The sequence below is a fragment of the Nicotiana tabacum genome, chromosome 23 (genome assembly GCF_000715075.1).
Source record: "Nicotiana tabacum cultivar K326 chromosome 23, ASM71507v2, whole genome shotgun sequence".
NCBI lineage: Eukaryota > Viridiplantae > Streptophyta > Magnoliopsida > Solanales > Solanaceae > Nicotiana > Nicotiana tabacum.
Window position 1 is genome coordinate 131,111,242 of NC_134102.1, and position 22,022 is coordinate 131,133,263.

A 22,022-nucleotide genomic window follows, 5' to 3' on the forward strand; every position below is an offset into this window, starting at 1 on the left:
TTTCGGACATTTTCATAGACTATTGGATTCATTCCTAAGGAAGAAACTTCGAAGGCTGTTGTTTGGATATCATTTCCAGATTTTCCACCCAATTTCTTTGCGAAAAAATCTCTGTTATCAATAGCATCAGCAGTTGGTAAGCCACTAGCCGTGGACAAAACTACAAAAGATCGTACAAGATCAAGTGCTGCAAGGGTTAAGGTTTTACTTGATTTACTGAAAAAACATCCTAGTAAAGTGAAGTTAAAAATCGTGGATAAAAAATTGGGAAAGCTGTTGAATTCTATCACCAGGTTGTGTTTGATAATCTACCAAAATATTGCTCTTTCTGTAAGCATCAAGGGCATGAAGACTGAGTATGTCGCGTGTTGCAGAGGAAGGTTATTACAACTGAAGAGGCAACTGATACTATAATGAATAGGTTTCATGAGACGAGCAATGTAGAACAGTTTAAAGGTGATTGTAGACAGATCTTGAATGCGAAAAAAGCAGGGCAAAATGAATTAGTGCAACGACCTGCTACAGACAGTGTCACTGCTGCTACTTCAAAGGATTTTGGTCATTTGGTTGCAGTGAATAGGGCAGCAAGTGTGGTGAACAGGACATAAACTTTTTCTGTTAATCCTAACAATATTTCTATTAATCTAGTTAATAATGTAGCTACTTTCAAAAATAATGCCACTACATGGAAGGAACTTGCTCTGATAGATGCCTCGACTAATATGAAAGGGGCAACATCATCTAGAAAAGTTGTGCCAGTTGCAAACAAATTTGCAATACTTGAAGAAACAATGGAGGATATGGATCAGAATCAACAAGCTACAGTGATGAAAGAAGCAGGGGAAGTTCAGATTAGGTCGTCAACCACGAAGCTTAACCATAAAGCCCCTATTTTCAATCCTAGTGCCTAAGGGAGTAAGGCAGGACTGCAAAAGGAATCAACAACACAATGGGTACATAGAACTTTTGGGCAAGGTGTTACTACAAATTAACCGTGCAAAGAAATTCCTTCACAAACTATTGATTCAGCTGTCACAGGTGACTTGAACAATGCACTAGATAAAATACAATTGGTCACTAGTAAGTTGTGGTGTGATCAAGTTGAAGAATGTTCGGAAGAAGGAGAATTTGGTTTTAAAAGTGATGAAGAAGGTCCTCTACAGGATCAAGAACAACAAGCTGAAGAGCAAAGTGTTAATGGTGTACAAGTGCAGCAACAAAGCAAGTTAGGGAAGGTTGGTAATGATCATGAAAATGTAGAGGATACAGTGGGCGTTGAATTGCCTAAACTAGTTAACGGTATTGATCAAAATAATTTGGTTGGCAAACCTGCAATTCAAGAGAGTGCAACTGGCACTATCAAAAAATTCACTGCTTTTGGTTGCACGAAAAAACCTGATGACATACAGAAGGAAAAGGATTTTATCACTCATAAAAAGGGGAGTTAGGATTAATGGAAAAACCATCTGATGATAGTGGTAGCTTCAAATATGTCACCACGAAGGCTAGCCAGAATACACAGGAAAAAGTGAACTCTTTTTTGGTTCAAAAACCAGTCAAAACACATATTGTTACTCACCTTCAACAAGGTGAAGTCCATGGAAATCTGGAAGTTCAAGGGAAAGATTTAGATGAAGAATACACCATACAAAACTTTATAAATATAGCCAGGCAAGGAGATATTTCACCAAGGCAGATTGAGAAAGGGAAGTCGACTGGCAAGGGGAGAAAGAAGCAACAGAAGGATACTCACATTTTGTAACCAGCATGTGTACAAACGAGAAGGACTATTTCTAAATCAAATTTGTTACAATGAATGCACTTATTTGGAATGTGAGATCAGTGAACACTAAGAAGTCCTTTGAAAGGGCTATCACAATGCATAGACAACATCACTTTGAGTTTATTGGGCTTATGGAGCCAATGCAACATGCTAGAAAATTGGAAAAATATAGGAGAAAAATTGGATTTGCCCAGGCTTTTGGTAATGTTTCCAATAAGATTTGGGCTTTCATTGATGAAGTGTATGATGTTATGATACTGATGGACTTGGAACAACAACTCACTATGAAGCTTGTCAATATGGATACTCAGAAGACTTTTATTCTTACACTAGTGTATGCGAAATACGATGCAATTGAGAGGATTGAACTATGGGACTCAATGTATGCACTTGCAAGTGATATGTCACTTCCATGGATTGTGAGAGGTGATTTTAATGTTATATGGGATGAAGAGGAGAAGTTTGGAGGACTTTCAGTGCATATGAATGAAGTTCTGGATTTTAGGCATTGTGTTAATACATGTAATCTATATGATAGTGGCTTTAAGGGGAGTATTTACACATTATGGAATGGTCGGGTTGAAGACGATTGTATTTTCAAGCGCTTGGATAGAGTTCTCACTAATATTGAATTCCAACAGTTGTTTCTAAGTTTGGTGATTACTCATCTCTCAAATATTGGGTCAGATCATAGCCCACTCTAGTTGACTGTTTCTACCAACACTGTCCCAATCAAGAAGTCGTTTAGATTTCTTAATATTTGGACAAAGCATGAATCATTTATTGACGTGATGAAGGAAAACTAGACTGCTGATTTCTACGCATATCCTTTCTTTCTTTTTAATTATAAATTAAAGAAGTTGAAGAAAGCTTTATTCTCATGGAGTAGGGAAACATATGGGAAAACTTTTCAAAAGATTGCAAGCCTTGAAAAGTGGTCCTTGTCCATGAAGCTCATTTTGAGCTGAATCCATATCAATAGAATCGAGAGAGGTTATGCAAAGTCCAGGCAGAACTGATACGTTATTTGGCTTTAGAAGAGGTATTCTGGAGGCAAAATTCAGGTATGGCTTGGTTCAAAGACGGGGATAGAAATAAAAAAAATTTCCATGCTCAAGTTAATGGTAGGAGGAGAAGATTGCAGCTCAAAGGGATTCAAAATGCTGAAGGTGACTGGATTGAAAATGATGAAGATATGGCTAGTGAAGCAGTGGAATTTTTTAAGGCACAATTTCATGAAGATATAGCTCCTGATGCTTTTGACATTATTAATCATGTACCTCACATGGTTAACTCTAAACAGAACCAAGAACTACTGAAGCAACCAACGAAGGAAGAAACTAACCATGTTGTGTTTGGGCTTAATGGTGATAGTGCAGGGGGGTCGGATGGTTTCACTGGATGTTTCTTCCATACATGCTGGGATATAATTAGAGAAGATGTACATCACATGGTTAAGGCATTCTTTAATGGACATGAACTACCAAAATTTATAACTCATACAAATTTGGTACTACTTCCAAAGAAGAAGGAGGTGATTACATTTTCAGATATGCGACCTATTAGCCTGAGCAATTTTGTTAACAAAATATTTTCAAGGGTGGTTCATGAAAGGTTGGTTGACCTCCTTCCCAATCTGATATCTGATGAGCAAGAAGGATTCGTCAAAGGCAGAAGCATTGTTGAAAATATGTTACTAACACAAGAGATAATTACGGATATTAGGTTGAGAACAAAAGTCGGGCCTAATGTGGTGATAAAGTTAGACATGACGAAAGCTTATGATCGATTATCTTGGATCTTCTTGACTGAGGTCTTGAGGAAAATAGGGATTGGAGAAAGATTCGTAGGCTTGATCTTTGGTATCATATCGAATAACTGGTATTCTGTGTTACTAAATGGACAGCAGTATGGTTTTTATAAATCCACAAGAGGAGTGAAGCAAGAGGATCCTTTATCTCCTACTATATTCATCTTAGCTGTAGAGGCTTTATCTAGAGGTTTGAATGTATTACATCAAAATTTATATTTTTGCGGATTTGGACTGCCCAAATGGAGCCCAAAAATAAATTATTTAGCCTATGCGGATGATGCAATTATATTTTCCTCCTTATGTGCAATATCTCTTCAACTGGTGATGGAGGTGTTGGCAGCCTACGAAGCAGCATCAGGTCAGCTCATAAACAAATAAAAATCTGCAGTATACATGCATCATTCCGCTCCTGTTGAGGTGATGAATAAGGTTCAGAGGATTACAAGCATAGGCAGGCAAGAATTTCCATTCACTTATCTTTGTTGTCCCATATTCTATAGTAGAAGGAAGATGGAGTATGATGAAGGTTTCATAAACAAGGTCATGGACAAAATGCAGTCATGGAAAGGCAAGCTTTTATCAATTGGAGGCAGAGCTATATTGATATCACATGTGTTACAAACTATGCCAATCCATTTATTTTCAGTCGTGAACCCTCCTTCCTATGTGATCACTGAGTTACATAAAATGTTTGCTCGATTTTTTGGAGTAGTGCAGTTGGAGGCAAAAGCAAACAATGGGAATCTTGGGACACTCTGTGTATGCCATGTGAAGAAGGTTGGGTGGGGTTTAGGTCATTACATGATACTTCCAAAGCTCTCTTTTGCAAGCTATGGTGGAATTTTAGAACAAAACCTAGTTTATGGAGTTCGTTCATGAGTCAAAAATATTGTAAGAAGCTCAATCCTATCATTGTTCCTTGGAGGGAAGGATCGCATATCTGGAGAAGAATACTTGAGTGTAGAGATCTTATAGAGCATCAAATAGTGCGGCACACAAAAATGGGATCATCTCTTTTTTGGTATGAAAACTGGACTGGTCTTGAAGCCTTGTACTTCCTCATGCCTCCAAATTTTGCAGTAGATGAGTTGATCAATAATGTGTATGAGGTAGTCGATGCAGGATCATGGAATGTCGACAAGTTAATGGAGTCACTGCGAGAGGAATATGCAATTCAAAATTTGGAGAATATTAAAGCCTCAGTCAGTCATGAGGTCTTGGATAAATCATACTGGATATTGGAAACGAAAGGTAATTTTAGTGTCAAGACTACATGGGAGTATTTGAGAAGGAGGAAAGAACCTGGGTTAGCATACAACAAGATGTGGGTGAAAGGTTTACCATTCAAAATCTCATTCTTTCTTAGGAAAGTCTTGAAATCAAAGATTCCTCTCGATGATTTCATGAAGAGATTGTGATATTGTGTGCCATCAAAATGCTGGTGTTGTACCCAGCCAGATGAAAAAACTCTGCTACATGTATTCTTTACATCATTCGTAGCTACGAGGGTATGGACATATTTCCTAACAAATGCAGGTTTTGCCATGGAAGGACTGACTTTACACCAAGCAATTGTAAAATGCTGGACTGCTAAAGTATACCACGACTGCAACCTATTATACAAGCATTACCAGCGATTATCATTTGTGAGTTGTCGAAGAGAAGAAATAGTTACAAGCATGGAGAGGTGGTAACAATCAGCAGAGTTTAAAATCTAGCACATTACAATATCTTGTCAAAGTAAGGAAGCCTAGTATGCAAAATGTGCCTCACAAATGGCCTGATTTGATCCAAAAACTGGAGCAATATACTCCAGCTTTGAAAGTGACAAAAGTGATCTGGGAGTTCCCTTTGAAGGATGGATCAAGTCTATATAGATGGGGCGAGCAGGGGAAATCCTTGAGGAAGTTCTATAGGTTTTGTGTTGAGAGATGAGGAAGGAGATGTCATTTATGCACTAGGAAGGGAGGTTCCACCAGCTACAAACAATGAGGCAGAAGCTCTAGCTATTCTGGAGGTATTGAGATATTGTGTGGACCATCGATTCACACAGTTTTGGCTACAAACAGACTCCATGATCATGAAGAATGTGTTAAATGGAACGTGGATACCACCCTGGAATGTTACTGAATATGTGGAAGAAATAACAAATCTTATTGAAGGGTGTAATGTTATAATTTCCCATATTTTGTGGGAGGGCAATAGCTTAGCAGATCAGCAAGCTAACTATGCTCTAGACAATGGGGATGTTGAAGCACATAGATTTACATAACTTGATGTACATGGTCGAAGGATTGTGAATTCTGATAAATCACAATGTCCATATTTGAGGGTGAAGGTTGCCAAGAATTAGAGGTGATGAAGAAGGAAACCAGTAAGAGAAATGAAAATCATAGGGAATGCTGTGATCTAGTCTTTAGGGAGGAGAACATAGTACACAAGCTTACGACTAACACTGTGTTCTTTTTTGCAGGAAATTGTACTATAGATAGCAATATTCATGTATTTAAACTTGTATGGGTGGTATTAGCACTATGTACTCATTCTCAGAAAAGGATATCACTGATGAGCATAAGCAAAGAAGCATGGATAGTCTCCAGTTTTCTAGGGAGTACAAGTTTTGTTTCGACCTTCAGTCATCAAAAGATTCCCATCTTTCAATTGGCATCTGAAAATGGGACCAATGAAGGTATTAGGAAGTCAATGGCCACTGCACTATGTTCATACTACAGCTACAGAATATGGAATGCAATGTGCACTACAACACTATCTGTCAACTGGAAAGCCAACTCGACTCAGAGGAAGATACAAATATCAAATGGAAAGAGAAGGAAAACTGCTTCACAAATTTACACAACACATCAACGGAAGTTTATTGTAACCATAAACTATTCATTGACTGAACTTCTATGGGTGGTATTAGCAATTTTTGCTCATTCCCAGGAAGGAAGATTAATAATACGTATAAGCATGGAGCTAGCAAGGAGGGGGGCAGTATTCTACACAGATGCCCAGTCACTTTTTCACTGGCCTTGATATCTTGACATTTGCTTCTTTTAAGTTATGTGTTAGCCTACAACACTTAATTCATCTCGTGAGCAGTTGGAAGGAAAGCAGCAACTATGGAAAACAACACAAACTAACTGAATAAACTGTCCAGTTTTTGTGTCTGTGCGACAACTTATGCACAGTTCTTTGGATGCAATTCTGAATCTTACGAACGCATTTGGGATCCAAATTACAATGGATTTCAATAACGTAATAGCTCAATACAAGGTACATAGAGGTATGGCAATAATTATCACTATGGGGCCTCACGCAAATGGGTGTAACAATGCTTTGCTCGTCCATTACTGGACAATGGAGCCACTGTCTCGTGTCTATGGCTATGGCATTTGCAACAATGCATACGAGTAAATGACGATGCCACATATGTTGGGAGAGTTTAATGGAAGCACAGTGGGGGATACTAATCCTGAAACTATTACTGCAAATTGACAATGACTATTTACACAATAGAAGAACGACACTAATGGATTTTCATGATTGATGGCTTACCTTGGCTATTAGTTAAATTACATATTTTACTTAGCATACAACTTGTACTATCATCATTGAGCATCAAGCTCAATTCTGATAATAGGGGCGATGTAATTGTCAATTTTTATTTCTTTCATTTTCTAAAACATTCCGGATTTTGTTTTTGATATATATATGTTAGCCCTAGGCACTATGTCATCACGACACCTGTGGTGGCAAAACCCGCCGCTACAATAGCTGCTACAATAGAGAGCAAAAAATAGCGACTCTGCTCTTTTGAGCTTTAATGGCTGCCATGGCCGGCGGCCAGCCATTGTTATTGGCTGGTCAGCCTCCCCCCACCCTGGCCCCAAACTCTACTGGCCCAAACACCAATCCCCAGCCAATGGATTACTCAAAACTGCTCAAACCTAGTACGTTAAATGCAAAAATGCACAAACGAGTGACCACTGTTGAACCTATTCCCCTTCGTAGAGCTGCGTTATTAAATGGCGAACCTGTTGTAAAGTTTACAGAAGAATAAGTAGAAAGAACGAACGCGATCTAAGGATTACAGTATGCTATCATTGGAAAACTATCCTATGGCTGGCCAGACCTACAACAGCTACGTCGCATGATCCATGTACAGTGTGGTATCAAAGGAGAGTGTAATATTGATTTTCTAAGGGACAGGAATGTTCTAATAAGAATGACATTATGGCAGAATTTTATTAGCTTTACGTCGAAGAATGCTTATTACATCAAGGACAAGGATGGATACAAGTATCAATTGCGGCCTTTGATTTATGATTCTAAATTTAAAGCTGGTGAGGAAACTCCTAAAGCTATGGCGTGGATATCATTCCCAGGTTTGTTACCTACATTTTTTGTGAAGGAATGTCTATTTTTCTTCGCTTCAGCAGTGGGAAAACCTTTGCACCTAGATATGGCTACTATCAATAAAACTATACGTAGTTGTGCGAGGGTGAAAGTTCTTGTTGATATTCTTGCTGACTTGCCTAAAAAGGTTACAATGGATACAGAGAATGAAGCAACTGGGGAGATTAGAACTGAATGGGTGAAGATCCAATATGATATGCTGCCTAAATATTACAAAACTTGTAAGCTACAAGGTCACGATGAGTTGGAATGTTGGAGATTGCATCCTGGTTTGTACGTGGAAAAGGACAATGCTAAACAAGCTGTGAGGGAAGCTAATCAACCTAATGCTAATCAACAACCTTTGATGATTCTTTCCAGTGGTAAAGTTGTGGGCAACGGAGCTGAAAATTCAAAGGAGCGGTGGAAAGAAGTGAAGGCTAATCGAGTTAAGGCCAATTCTAATCAGAATGAAATTCACGAAAATACTGGAAAAGAAATTGGTCTAGTACAACAAGGTGGAAAGCAACAAGGTAATGGAGGAACTAATGGTAAGAATGGTGGAAAACAGAATGAGGTTCAAGGTAACACTGGGAAATAATTAGTACCAGTCGTTCAAGGAGAAAATAATCAGTTTTAGGTGGGAAATAAGTTTGCAGTGTTAGAGGTGATGGATAATGAAGAAGAAAATAATAAGCAATTAGTATTGGTGGATGATCAACCAAGTGCTACACCTCCTACAGCTGGAAATCAAATTCAAAATCAACAAAGGCAAAAAATTGTTCCTAAGACTGTTGGAAATTTAAATCCAGCAGCTACAGCTTTTAATCCTAGTTCAGGTGGGATTGGAACAACTAATGGGTGTGAGGATGCTACTCCAACCGGGAAAGGGAAGGAGACAGCTAAAGCTAAGGAATCAACTGCTCAGTGGGTACAAAGAACATTCAAGGACAATGCAGTGAGAATTAATACTTCATGCCAGGACATACCGTCACAAGATACTCTTGTGCATAGAGAATTGACCAAAACTCCTGAAAATTAATCTTTGGGAGCTAAGGCAAGGAGTGATTTTCCAAAGGCAAATGAGAGAGTTCAATGGAGTGGAAAGAGGCTATGGTCTAATCAAATTGAGGAAGACTCAGATGAAAGAGAAGTTCCAGATGGTGTACCAACTAATGATGAACCATTTGATGATGATCAAGAAGGAGAGGAACAAAGTGTAAATGGAAATTCCATTGTTATCGCTAAGAACTCCACTAAAAAAATCCAAACAAGGTTAATATTGTATCCAACGAACAGGAACCAGTCAAAGATAGGCAGATTACAACAAGAAGTGCTGGAATAGGTACAGAGAACTCTGTAGGGAGAGGAACTGATCTGTTTATCCAGGGGAAACAGGGGAGATTGCAGTACCAAAGGAGACTGTTGATGCCAATTTAAAGGTTCCTTCAAATACTGGGAATGAGCAGCTGCCTAATGCACAACATACAGTTGAGCCTAGAAGTATTGTTCCATTGGACTCCACACAATTGAAGTTGCAGAAGAAAGGAGAGGAACAAGCTATGGTACCTAAACTTCATAAATTAAATACTGTGGCTGCACTGGGTGATAAAGATGCCAATGATGCAGATGATGAATTGACAGAACATGCAAGTATTTGGATCAAGAATCTACAGCCTATAACAACAATAACAACAACAACTCAGTAGAATCCCACTAATGGGGTCTGGGGAGGGTAATGTGTACGCAGACCTTACCCTACCCCAAAGGAGTAGAGAGGCTATTTTCGAAAGACCCTCGGCTCAAGAAAATAAAAAGACAAAACGACAAGAGGAGACTACATTAGTATCACCACAACAATCATAAAAAAAAATAGGAATACCATGAAATGCAAAAGAAAGATGCAAAGCAAAAACAATAGCTAGTAAATAGGACATGCACTGAAAAGCGAAGTAGTAAAACACAACATTGTCACTAGCTACCCTAGACAAAATCCCTACGTGGATAGTCCCACAATGGTATGAAGTAAGTCAAGACTCAACTACATCCTAACTTACAACTCTAATACTCGACCTCCACATCTTCCTATCAAGTATCATGTCCTCGGAAATCTGGAGCCTCGCCATATCCTGTCTGATCACCTCTCCCCAATAATTCTTAGGCCGCCCTCTACCTCTTCTCGTGCCCTCCACAACCAGCCGCTTACACCTCCGTACCGGAGCATCTAGGCTTCTCCTTTGAACATGTCTGAACTATCTAAGTCTCGCTTACCGCATCTTATCATCAATGGGAGCCACGTGCACCTTCTCTCGAATAACATCATTCCTAATCTTATCTATCCTAGTATGCCCGCACATCCACCTCAATATCCTCATTTATGCTACTTTCATCTTCTGGATATGTGAGTTCTTAACGGGCCAACACTCAGCCCCATACAACATGGCTGGTGTAACCACCGCTTTATAGAACTTACCTTTGAGTATTGGTGGCACTCTCTTGTCACACAGGACTCCAGATGCTAACCTCCACTTCATCCATCCTACCCCAATACGATGTGTGACATCCTCATCGATCTCCTCTTCCCCTGGATAATCGAACCAAGGTACTTGAAGCTGCCTCTACTCGGGATGACCTGTGATTCAAGCCTCACATCCACGCCCACTTCCCCTGGCTCAGCGCTGAATTTACACTCCAGGTATTCTGTCTTCATCCTGATCAACTTGAAGCCCTTAGACTCAAGATCCTGTCTCCAAACCTCTAGCCTCTCGTTAACACCGGCTCGTGACTCATCAATCAGAACTATGTCATCAGCAAATAGCATGCACCATGGCACCTCCCCTTGAATATAGTGTGTTAACGTGTCGATCACGAGGGCGAATAAGAACGGACTGAGCGCAGAACCTTGGTGTAACCCCATTACAATCAGAAACTGCTCAGAGTTACCTCCTACTGTCCTAACCCGAGTCTTAGCCCCATTATACATGTCCTTAATCGCCATAATGTAGGGAACAGATACACCTTTTGCCTCCAGGCATCTCCAGAGAACTTCTCTAGGAATCTTGTCATACGCTTTCTCTAGGTCAATAAAGACCATGTGCAGATCCTTCTTCCTCTCTCTGTATAGTTCCACCAACCTCCTAACAAGGTGTATAGCTTCTGTAGTCGAACGACCCGGCATAAACCCAAACTGGTTGTCGGATACAGACACTGTCATCCTTACCCTCACTTCAACCACCCTCTCCCACACTTTCATGGTGTGACTTAGTAATTTGATACCCCTATAATTGTTACAACTCTGGATATCACCTTTGTTCTTATACAATGGGACCACCGTACTCCACCTCCACTCATGCGGAATCTACAGCCTAGAATTTTCTAAATGTAGCAAGCCAGGGTGATCTATAACCTAGGCATACTGAAAAGGCTAAATCAACAGCAAAAGGAAGGAAGAAACAGCAGAAAGACAACACTACTGTGAATACAGCTGGTGTACAAAGAAGGAGGACTCTGACCAAATAAAATAATCAGTAATGGACGCACTTATCTGGAATATAAGGTCAGTAGACACTCAACAAGCTTTTGAGAGACTTATCAAGATGCATAGACAACACCATTTTGAATTTATAGGATTAATGGAGCCAATGCAATAAGCTAGAAAATTAGAGAGATATAGAAGAAAAGTTAGTTTCGCGCAGGCAATTTCAATTGTATCAAACAATTTTGGGCTTTCATAGATGAGGTTTTTGATGTTACTGTGATGTATAATATGGTACAATAGTTAACTCTAAGACTATTTCATACAGAAACACATGTGGAACTTATTCTTACATTGGTATATACTAAATGTGATGCCATCGAGAGAATAGAATTATGCGATTCAATGTATGCAATGGCAAGGGGCATGACTATGTCATGGCTTGTAGGTAGAGATTTTAATGTCATTTGGGATGAAGAAGAAAAGTTTGGTGGATTGCTAGTGTCCTTGAATGAAATTGATAATTTTAACACTGCATTAACACTTGCAATCTATTTGATCTTGGCTTCAAAGGTAGTATTTTTACTTGGTGGAATGGGAGGGCAGAAGAGGATTATATTTTCAAGAGGCTAGATAGATGTCTAGTAAATGTTGAATTTCAACAAACCTTCCCAGGAATAGAAGTAACACATCTGTCAAAGATAGGATCAGATCACAGTCCCATGCAATTGAAATGTGATATAGAGGCTGCTCCAGTGAAGAAACCTTTCATGTTTCTTAATTTTTGGGTCAAGCATGAGTCATTTAAACAAGTTGTGAGAGAGAACTGGCATGCTGATTTCTGTGCAAGTCCATTTATCGTGTTTAATTACAAGTTAAAGATACTAAAAAAAGGCATTGTTAAATTGGAGTCAGGCAACATATGGTGACATATTTCAGAAGATTGAAAGTTTGGAGGAAGTAGTTATGGTTCATGAAGCTCAGTTTGGATCCAGTCCAACAAAGATGAATAGAGAGAGATTACAAAAAGTGCAGGCAGAGTTGATCAAATTCCTTGCTTTGGAGGAACAATACTGGAAACAAAAATAAGGAATGGCTTGGTTTAAAGATGGTGACAAGAACAACAAATTCTTTCATGCTCAAGTCAAAGGTCGAAGGAAGAGGCTGCAACTCAAAAGGATTCAAAACAGTCTAGGTAATTGGATTGAGGAAGATGAAGAGATTGATGTGGAAGCAGTTAAGATTTATGAAGATCAATTCAAAGAAACCACAGTGCCTACTTCATTTGGCATTATAAATCATGTGCCTACACTGATCAATATGGAGCAGAATTCAGAACTGGTGAAGCAACCAACAAAAGATGAGGTGAAAAATGCAGTGTTTGGTTTGAATGAAGATAGTGCAGGAGGTCCAGATGGATATACGAGTAGTTTTTATCACTCATGCTGGGACATAATAGGGGATGATTTATTTGATATGGTAAACGCTTTTTTCAATGGCCATGAACTGCCAAAACAAACCTGGTCCTACTCCCAAAGAAAAAAGAGGTGACAACATTTTCTGATTCGAGACCAATAAGCCTTAGCAATGTTACCAACAAAGTTATCTCGAGGGTGATTCATGAAAGGCTAGTGGGGCTACTGCCTAATCTTATATCTGAAGAACAAGCTGGCTTTGTGAAAGGGAGGAGCATAGTAGAAAATGTACTGCTCACACATGAGATTATAACAGATATTAGACTTAGAACTAAAGTTGGACCAAATGTGGTTATGAAGCTCGACATGACTAAGGCATATGTCAGGTTGTCTTGGATCTTTCTGACTAAGGTGCTTAGGAAGATGGGATTTTCAGAGAGATTCATTGGTTTGGTGTTTGGAATTATCTCAAATAATTGGTATTATGTTCTCATCAATAGGAAAGCTGATGGTTTTTTCAAATCATCGATAGGAGTCAAGCAAGGAGATCCATTATCGCCTACATTATTTATCTAGCTGCTGAGGCAGTATCGAGGGGTCTAAATGCTTTGCACTTGAATTTATACTTCTATGGCTTTGGTTTATAACCAATTAGCCTACGCAGATGACCCTATTATTTTCTCCTCATCTGATGCTACATCATTGCGATTAATTATGGAAGTTTTGAGTACATATGAGGCTGCATCTGGGCTGCTAGTGAACAAGACCAAATCAGTTGTTTATATGCACCATTTAACAGATATAGAGGTGGCAAATGAAGTGGAAAGGATCACTGGGATCAAAGGGCAAGAATTTCCATTTATGTACCTAGGTTGTCCTATTTTTTACTCGAGGAGAAAAATGGACTATTATCAAGGTCTGATCACTAAGGTCTTGGACAAGTTGCAAACATGGAAGGGGAAGTTATTTTCTATAGGTGGAAGAGCAGTTTTAATTGCACATGTTCTGCAGAGTATGCCCATACACTTACTCTCAGTAGTAAATTCTCCTAACTATATAATAAACAAGCTGCATAAAATATTTGCCCAGTTCTTCTGGAGCAGCTCAGTAGGAGGCAGTAGCAGGCATTGGGCATCATGGAGCACCTTGAGTATGCCATATGAAGAAGGGGGATTGGCTTTAGATCACTGCACGATGTCTCAAAGGCATTGTTCTGTAAATTGTGGTGGAACTATAGAACAAGCCAAGTCTATGGAGCTCATTTATTAACCAAGAATATTGTAAAAAATGAATTCTGTTATTGTGCCATGGAGGGAAGGGTCGCATGTATGGAGGAAGATGTTAAAGTGTAGGAATTTAATTGAGCACCAAATAATGTGGCATCCAAAGATGGGATCATCACTCTTTTGGTATGATAACTGGACAGGATTATGGGCATTGTATTTCATTGTTCCTCAATATTTTGGGATAGACGAATCAGTTCACAATGTATATGATGTGGTCGATGAGGGTGGCTGGAATGTAGAAAGACTTCTGGAGATATCACAATATATCACAATTTGCACCTCAGGTGCTCAAATAATTTAACTTGCTAAAATAATTCAATAATAATATTTTTCCACAATAAAGAGCTCACGGCTCATGTCAAAATAATTCAACAATAATTCTTTTCCACAATAAAGAGCTCACTGCTCCACCACAATGAGTACGAAAATCTTACATAAATATTCAGGAGTAAATAATTCAGGAAAATAATATTTCAAAATCTTTAATACATTGCTTCAATATCAAGTTTAAAAATGTCAAATACTTCATATTAATAATATTCAATTTAAAGAAAATCAACCTTCAAATAATGCACAGAATAAAAGAAACCAAGTTCCAACTAAACAGATAAAATAATTAGCAGGAAAAGGTCAAGCAAATTTAAAATATAAACATTAGATCAATAATGAAGAATATAACAAAATAAAATAATGTAATTAATGCGCAACAGTGATCTACACAATTTAAAACATAATCTTTCATATTTAGCCCGTGTACACACTCGTCACCTCGTATACACGACTTTCCACACATACCAATTATCAATCCTAGGAGGAATTTCCCCCACACAAGGTTAGACAAGTCACTTACCTTTTTGAAGTTAGGTCGATATTCCAAAATCGCCTTCTTACTTGAATTGACCTCCGGTCAGCTTAAATCTAACCAAATTAATTCAATTCAGTGAATACTAATTATAGGAATTAATTACATATGAAAATACTAATTTTCCAACAATCCGAAATTTAATTCAAAAATCGCCCGTGGGGCCCACATCTCAGAATCCGACGAAACTCACAAAATCCGATAACCCATTTAATTACGAGTCCACCCATACCAATTTTATCAAATTCTGATAACAACTCGACCTCCAAATCTTAAATTTTTGTTTTTGGAAGATTTTGCAAAAATCTTGATTTTTCTTTCATAAATTCACGGATTCATGATGTAAATGAGTATGGAATCATGAAATATAATCAATATAGGATAAGGAACACTTACCCCAATATTTTTCCGTGAAAATTGCCCAAGAACCGTGCTCCAAAAATCCAAAACGAAATGAAGAAAATGACCATTTTTGGTCCTTAAGTTTCTGCCCATCCATCACTAAAAGTCCATTTTCCGTCACTAAAAGTCCACCAAAAACTGCTCTACCAGCATTCCTTCAATCGATAATAACATTATGTACAAATGTCCAAATGGTGAATGGTTTAACTTTCTGGAAACTAGAATCAAACGACTATAACTTTCATGTTTTGAAAATTTTCGGATTCCTTATGAATTGCGAGATATAAGCTTCCAAAATCGGCTCCACGCATCAGAAATTTCTGACGATACTGCTCTACCAGCCTTAATTCAATCCATCATAATTTTTTGTATAAATGTCCAAATAATGAATTGTTTAACTTTCTGGAAATTAGAATCAAAGAGCTACAACTTTGATGTTTTGAAAATGTTTCGATTCCTTATAGATTGCGAGCTATAAACTTCCAAAGTTGGCTCCACGCACCAGAAATTTCTGGCAAACAGCTCTACAACAGAAATTTCCAGCAACCCTCTTTGTCCGAAATCCATTCCGTTTACCTTCCGAAATCCACTCGAGACCCTTCGTACCTTAACCAATTATACCAACATATCCCAAAATACAATACGAACTTAGTCGAGGCTTCAAACCACATCAAACGATATCAAAACGACGAATCGCACCTCAAATAAAAATTTATGAACTTTGAACTTTCAAATTCTATATCTTGTGCCAAAACACATCAAATCAATTCGGAATGACTTCAAATTTTGCACACAAGTCATAAATGACATAACAGACCTATTCCAATTTCTAAAATCGGATTCTGACCTCGATATCAAAAAGTCAACCTCCCGGTCAAACTTTCCAAAAATTCAACTTTTGGCATTTCAAGCCTAATTTCACTACGGACTTCCAAATAAAATTTTTGATCATGCTCCTAAGTCCAAAATCACCATACGGAGCTGTTGGAATCATCAAAATTCTATTCCGGGGTCGTTTGTACATAATTTGACATCCGGTCACTATTTGAACTTAAACTTTTAATTTTTCATCAAAATTCCATATCACGGGCTAGGGACCTCGAAATTTGATTCTGGGCATACGCCTATGTCCCAGAACACGATATGGACCTATCCGAACTGTCAAAACACTAATTCATCGTTTGCTCAAAATATTGACCAAAGTCAACTTAGTTAAGTTTTAAAGCTCTAATTCACATTTTAATGCATTTTTCACTTGAAAACTTTTCGAAATATTTTACGGACTGCGCACTCAAGTCGAGGAATGATAAATAGTGATTTTTGATGTCTTAGAGCATAAAATTAATTATTAAATTTAAAGATGACATTTTAGATCATCACATTCTCCACCTCTAAAACAAACGTTCGTCCTCAAACGGAGTTAGAAAAAGCACCTGAGCTGGTGAATATGTGTGGATAACAGCTGCACATATCATGCTCGGTCTCCCAAGTGGCCTCTTCGACCGGATGACCCCTCCACTGAACCTTCACGGAAGCAATGTTCTTTGACCTCAGCTTTCGAACCTGCCTATCTAAAATAGCCACTGGTTCATCAACATAAGATAGATCCTTGTCCAACTGAACCGAACTGAAGTCTAACACATGAGACGGATCGCCGTGATATTTCTGAAGCATGGAAACATGGAATACCAAATGAACCGCAGAGAGACTAGGTGGTAGTGCAAGTTTGTAAGCCACGTCTCCCACTATCTCAAGAATCTCAAAAGGCCCAATATACCTAGGGCTCAATTTGCCCTTCTTCTCGAACCTCGTCACACCGTTCATAGGCGAAACCTGGAGCAATACCCGCTCACCAACCATGAATGCAACATCACGAACCTTCCGATTCACATAACTCTTCTGTCTAGATTGGGCTATACGAAGTCAATCTTGAATCAACTTAACCTTTTCCAAGGCATCCTGAACCAAGTCTGTACCCAATAGCCTAGCCTCGCCCGGTTCGAACCAACCCACTGGGGACCGGCACCGCCTACTATACAAGGCCTCATATGGAGCCATCTAAATGCTTGACTGGCAACTGTTGTTGTAAGCAAACTCTGCAAGTGGTAAGAACTGATACCAAGCACCCCTAAAATCTATCACACACGCACGAAGCATATCCTCTAGTATCTGAATAGTGCGTTTGGACTGCCCGTCCGTCTGAGGGTGAAATGTTATACTCAACTCCACACGAGTACCCAACTCTCGATGTACAGCCCTCCAAAACCGTGAGGTACCCTGGTCAGAGATGATAGATACCGGTACACCGTGAAGTCTGACAATCTCGCGAATATATACCTGAGCCAGCTGCTCTGAAGAGTAAGTAGTAATCACAGGAATGAAATGAGCTGACTTAGTCAATCTATCCACAATCACCCAAACGGCATCGAACTTCCTCCGAGTTCGTGGGAGCCCAACAACGAAATCCATATTGATCTTCTCCCATTTCCATTATGGAATCTCTAACTTCTGAAATAATCCACCCGGCCGCTGATGCTCATATTTCACTTGTTGACAATTTAGACACCGAGCTACATACTCCACTATGTCTTTCTTCATCCGTCTCCACCAATAGTGTTTTCTCAAGTCTTGATACATCTTTACAGCACCCGGATGAATGGAGTATCGCGAACTGTGAGCCTCCTAGAAAATCAAGTCATGCAAACCATCTACATTTGGCACAAATAGCCTGCCCTGCATCCGTAATACATCTTAATCTCCAATAGTGACTTCCTTGGCATCGCCGTGCTGAACTGTGTCCTTAAGGACAAGCAGATGGGGGTCATCATACTGACGTTCCCTGATACGGTCATAAAGAGAAGACTGAGAAACCACACAAGCCAAAACTCGGCTCGGCTCGAAAACATCCACTCTAACAAACTGGTTGGCCAAGGCCTGAACATCCAAGGCTAAAGACTTCTCTGCTACCGGTAAATATGCTAAGCTGCCCAAACTCTCCGCCATACGACTCAAGGCATCGGCCACTACATTGGCCTTCCCAGGATGATAGAGAATGGTGATATCATAATCCTTAAGCAACTCCAACCATCTCCGCTACCGCAAATTAAGATCCTTCTGTTTAAACAGATATTGTAGACTTTAGTGATCTGTGTAGACCTCGCAATGGACACCGTACAAATAATGCTGCCAAATCTTTAAGGCATGAACAATAGCTGCTAACTCAAGGTTGTGTACAGGATAATTCTTCTCATGCACCTTTAATTGTCTGGACGCGTAGGCAATCATCCTACCGTCTTGCATTAACACTGCGCCGAGGTCAATATGCAATGCTTCACAATACATAATATAAGACCCTGAACCTGTAGGTAATACCAACATTGGGGCTGTAGTCAAAGCTGTCTTGAGCTTTTGGAAGCTCTCCTCACATTCCTCGGTCCATATGAACGGAGCATCCTTCTAGGTCAATCTGGTCTTAATAGTTGTTCATAATCAATTACAAAATCGTCAATTAACTTCATGTTAACAAAAATCTCGTTTTAAACTTTCACAATACTGATAACGAGATACGATGCATGAATACCTCATAATTATTTACCCGAATTAATGAGTCACATTTAACATCACCTGGGTGGGAACCTACCTCGTAGGTTAAAACTCAATAATTACAACACAAAATTGGCAAGTATGCACAGAGCATTTCATATAGAATTTTCAAATAAGCCTAACAGACATGACTTTCTATTAGTACTATAGTACAAATTTAATTTCACATGGGAGAACTTAAACACAAGAATTTTCCTTACAAGGATCTCGTCCTTATATAACTTTCACCGCAGCTCGTAGCCCGGTTTAAACATATCAATTTATATAAAAATATGAGGATCTCGTCCTCAGTTCTGAATCACAAGTAATATGCACATCGTGCCAATCAAAAATTTCCATTTTCTCTTTTTAAATTATTTTGGTTACACCAAATCACAACACGTAATGAACCCCACATCGACAGGGCATATAATTCACAATTTGCAATTAATTATTCGGAATTTACATCAAAACTTATCAAAATGAGTAACAGAAAGCCACATTTAGCCTCACAGCTCTCATTAGTGACCAACACGAAATGATAGGCGTAGTTATCTCCATAAAATCTCCCAACAGGGGTAAACACATAAGTAGATTATAGAATTATGAAGCTCACTCATAAGTGGAGCACAATAGGAGGACTCGTCTCGATACTCAGAACCAAATCAAGTTAAGGAAATTATTCCTTTATATTATATCAAGGTCGTACCTGTAACGACACCAACTGATGTAGCGACTTCCGCCATACCATAAAACAAATATATCAACGGCTGGGTCTCCACCTCTAGGACGCCTTCAACCCGTCTGTCCTCCACCCCTAACTGGTCGTGTGGGTGGTGTAGTAACTGCAATGGGGCACGTAGCCTGAGTGCTTTGATGAAATAAGTCTCTCCCAAGTTTGGGACAATTTTCTCACGATGTGCCTAGTATCACCGTATTCATAACAACCCCTTTGCGGGTTAGGCTGCTCATATTGAGTCTGTGCCAGATAACTGGAATAACCATTGTAGGAACTCATGTCGGTGGTGCATTAAAAGAACTTACTAGATCACCCCGAGTAATCCGATGTGCGGACTGGGCTGGTCGACTGCCTGAGCCCCCGCCATAATGATTTATACTTGCAGAGTAGAATCCACTGAATTCCCCAGAACCTCGAGACGTCTTGGTCTCCTTAGTTTCCTTTTTCCTCACCCCGGACACATTCTAATACTTTGGCAATTTGTATAACTAGCAGAAATGAAGTATCAGCTTATACCTCCCGAGTCGTACAAAATTTTACGATCATAATTGAGTCCTTTAATGAGTCTGTGGACTCGCCCTCTGGCTGTAGGAAGCAAAGTAGGAGTATGACGGGCTAACTTATTGAACTTGATGGCATATTTTGACACCGTCAATGGTGACGTGACGCAACTGTTCAAATCCTATACGCCATGCATTACCGAGAGTCTGGGAAACAAACTCTTTCAAAAGCATTTCTGAGAACTGAGCCAAGTGAGCGGTGTTGCATTGGCTGGTCTGCCCTCTTTATAGGCTTGCCACGAACACCGGTGGAGAATTATCTCTCCCAAGGCAAATTTCTTCTTTTGTTATGCTGACTCAACACTGTTGAGCTGACCCATTTCTTAACATACTCTTCGATTTTTCTTTGGGGTAACCCTTACCCCTATTTATACACAACGATCACAAAAGTAGAGCTCCATACAGACAAATCGTGGCATGAACCACATAGTCCAGAATCTCGTCAACAACTACACTTCCTCCAAAGCACCCCAAAATCCGCAACCGTGACGTCCACACTGAGTAGACCTTAAGTAAATTTATAGTTGTTTCTATAACTCTTTTGGTACTGAAGTATAGGATTATTAAGGAGGCGGACATACCGCAAGTCCCAACCTTATCCTCTACAAAATCTCAGGCCTTAAACATGTGTAAATTTTAGGGAACCTTTCAGTACCACATATATACATTTCAGGCCAAAATGGATATAACACATGACCCCGCAATCCACCCATTGGTAGTGGACTCCCCCCACTCGGCGCGAAGTCATAGGTTACAACGTCCGATGATCCACAATAATAACCTTTACAGCTTGTATAAATCAACCAGACGCCAACATCTATTGCACCCCCACATGATTCACTAGGTGATCTCTCAATACGCCCGCATCTTCAGTTGGAACCACACGTTGAGGCAAAGTTTGAGCATCTCTGGCTCCCTCGTAGTCCATCTGTGGCATCACGAACCGTCGACGCACAATTGATACCGAGTGTGTAACGTCATACACAAGTAGATACAAAGGAATATAAGATATATGTTTTAAGCTAAATCAATGTCGCACGATAAGGAGTCAAAGAAGTGAATATTTCCTAATAGTTCCATAGCCTCTTGAAGATAAGTACAGACGTCTTCGTACCGATCCGCAAGACTCTACTAAACCTGTTTGTGACTCATGATACCTATGAACCTAGAGCTCTGATACCAACTTGTCACGACCCCAAATTCCCTTCGTAGGATGTCGTGATGGCACCTAGTCTCTAAGACTAGGTAAGCCTATCAATGCGGAATAATAATAAATATCTGAAATAAAGAAACTACAATTCAAACAATTTCAACTCCCAAAACCCGGTAGAAATAAGTCACAAGCTTCTAAGAATTTATTCTCTATGTCTCTATACATCAGAGTCTAAAGCAAATAAGGAAGACAGCATAGTAAGATAGAAGGGGACTCCGGAGTCTGCGGACGCTGGCAGATATACCTCAAAGTCTCCTCGTACAGCTAGTTTACTGATGCGTGGTCTGATAAAATATACCTGGATCTGCACAAAAAGATGTGCAGAACTGTAGTATGAGTACACCACAGCGGTACCCAGTAAGTGCCAAGCCTAACCTCGGTAGAGTAGTGACGAGGTCAGGTCAGCCCTACTGGAGAATAAATAATGGCATGGTAAAATGTTTAAATAATATTATAAGATAAAATGATAATGAAAATGAATCAAGTAGTATGTC

General features: G+C 39.4%; 1 protein-coding gene across 1 annotated transcript; it reads left to right on the forward strand.

Moving 5' to 3' along the window:
* Positions 1–1,812: 1,812 nt before the first annotated feature.
* LOC142177384 (uncharacterized) lies at positions 1,813–2,487 on the forward strand. The gene has a single exon (XM_075245867.1). The coding sequence runs from the start codon at positions 1,813–1,815 to the stop codon at positions 2,485–2,487; it is 675 nt and encodes a 224-aa protein (XP_075101968.1).
* The last annotated feature ends 19,535 nt before the right edge of the window (positions 2,488–22,022 follow it).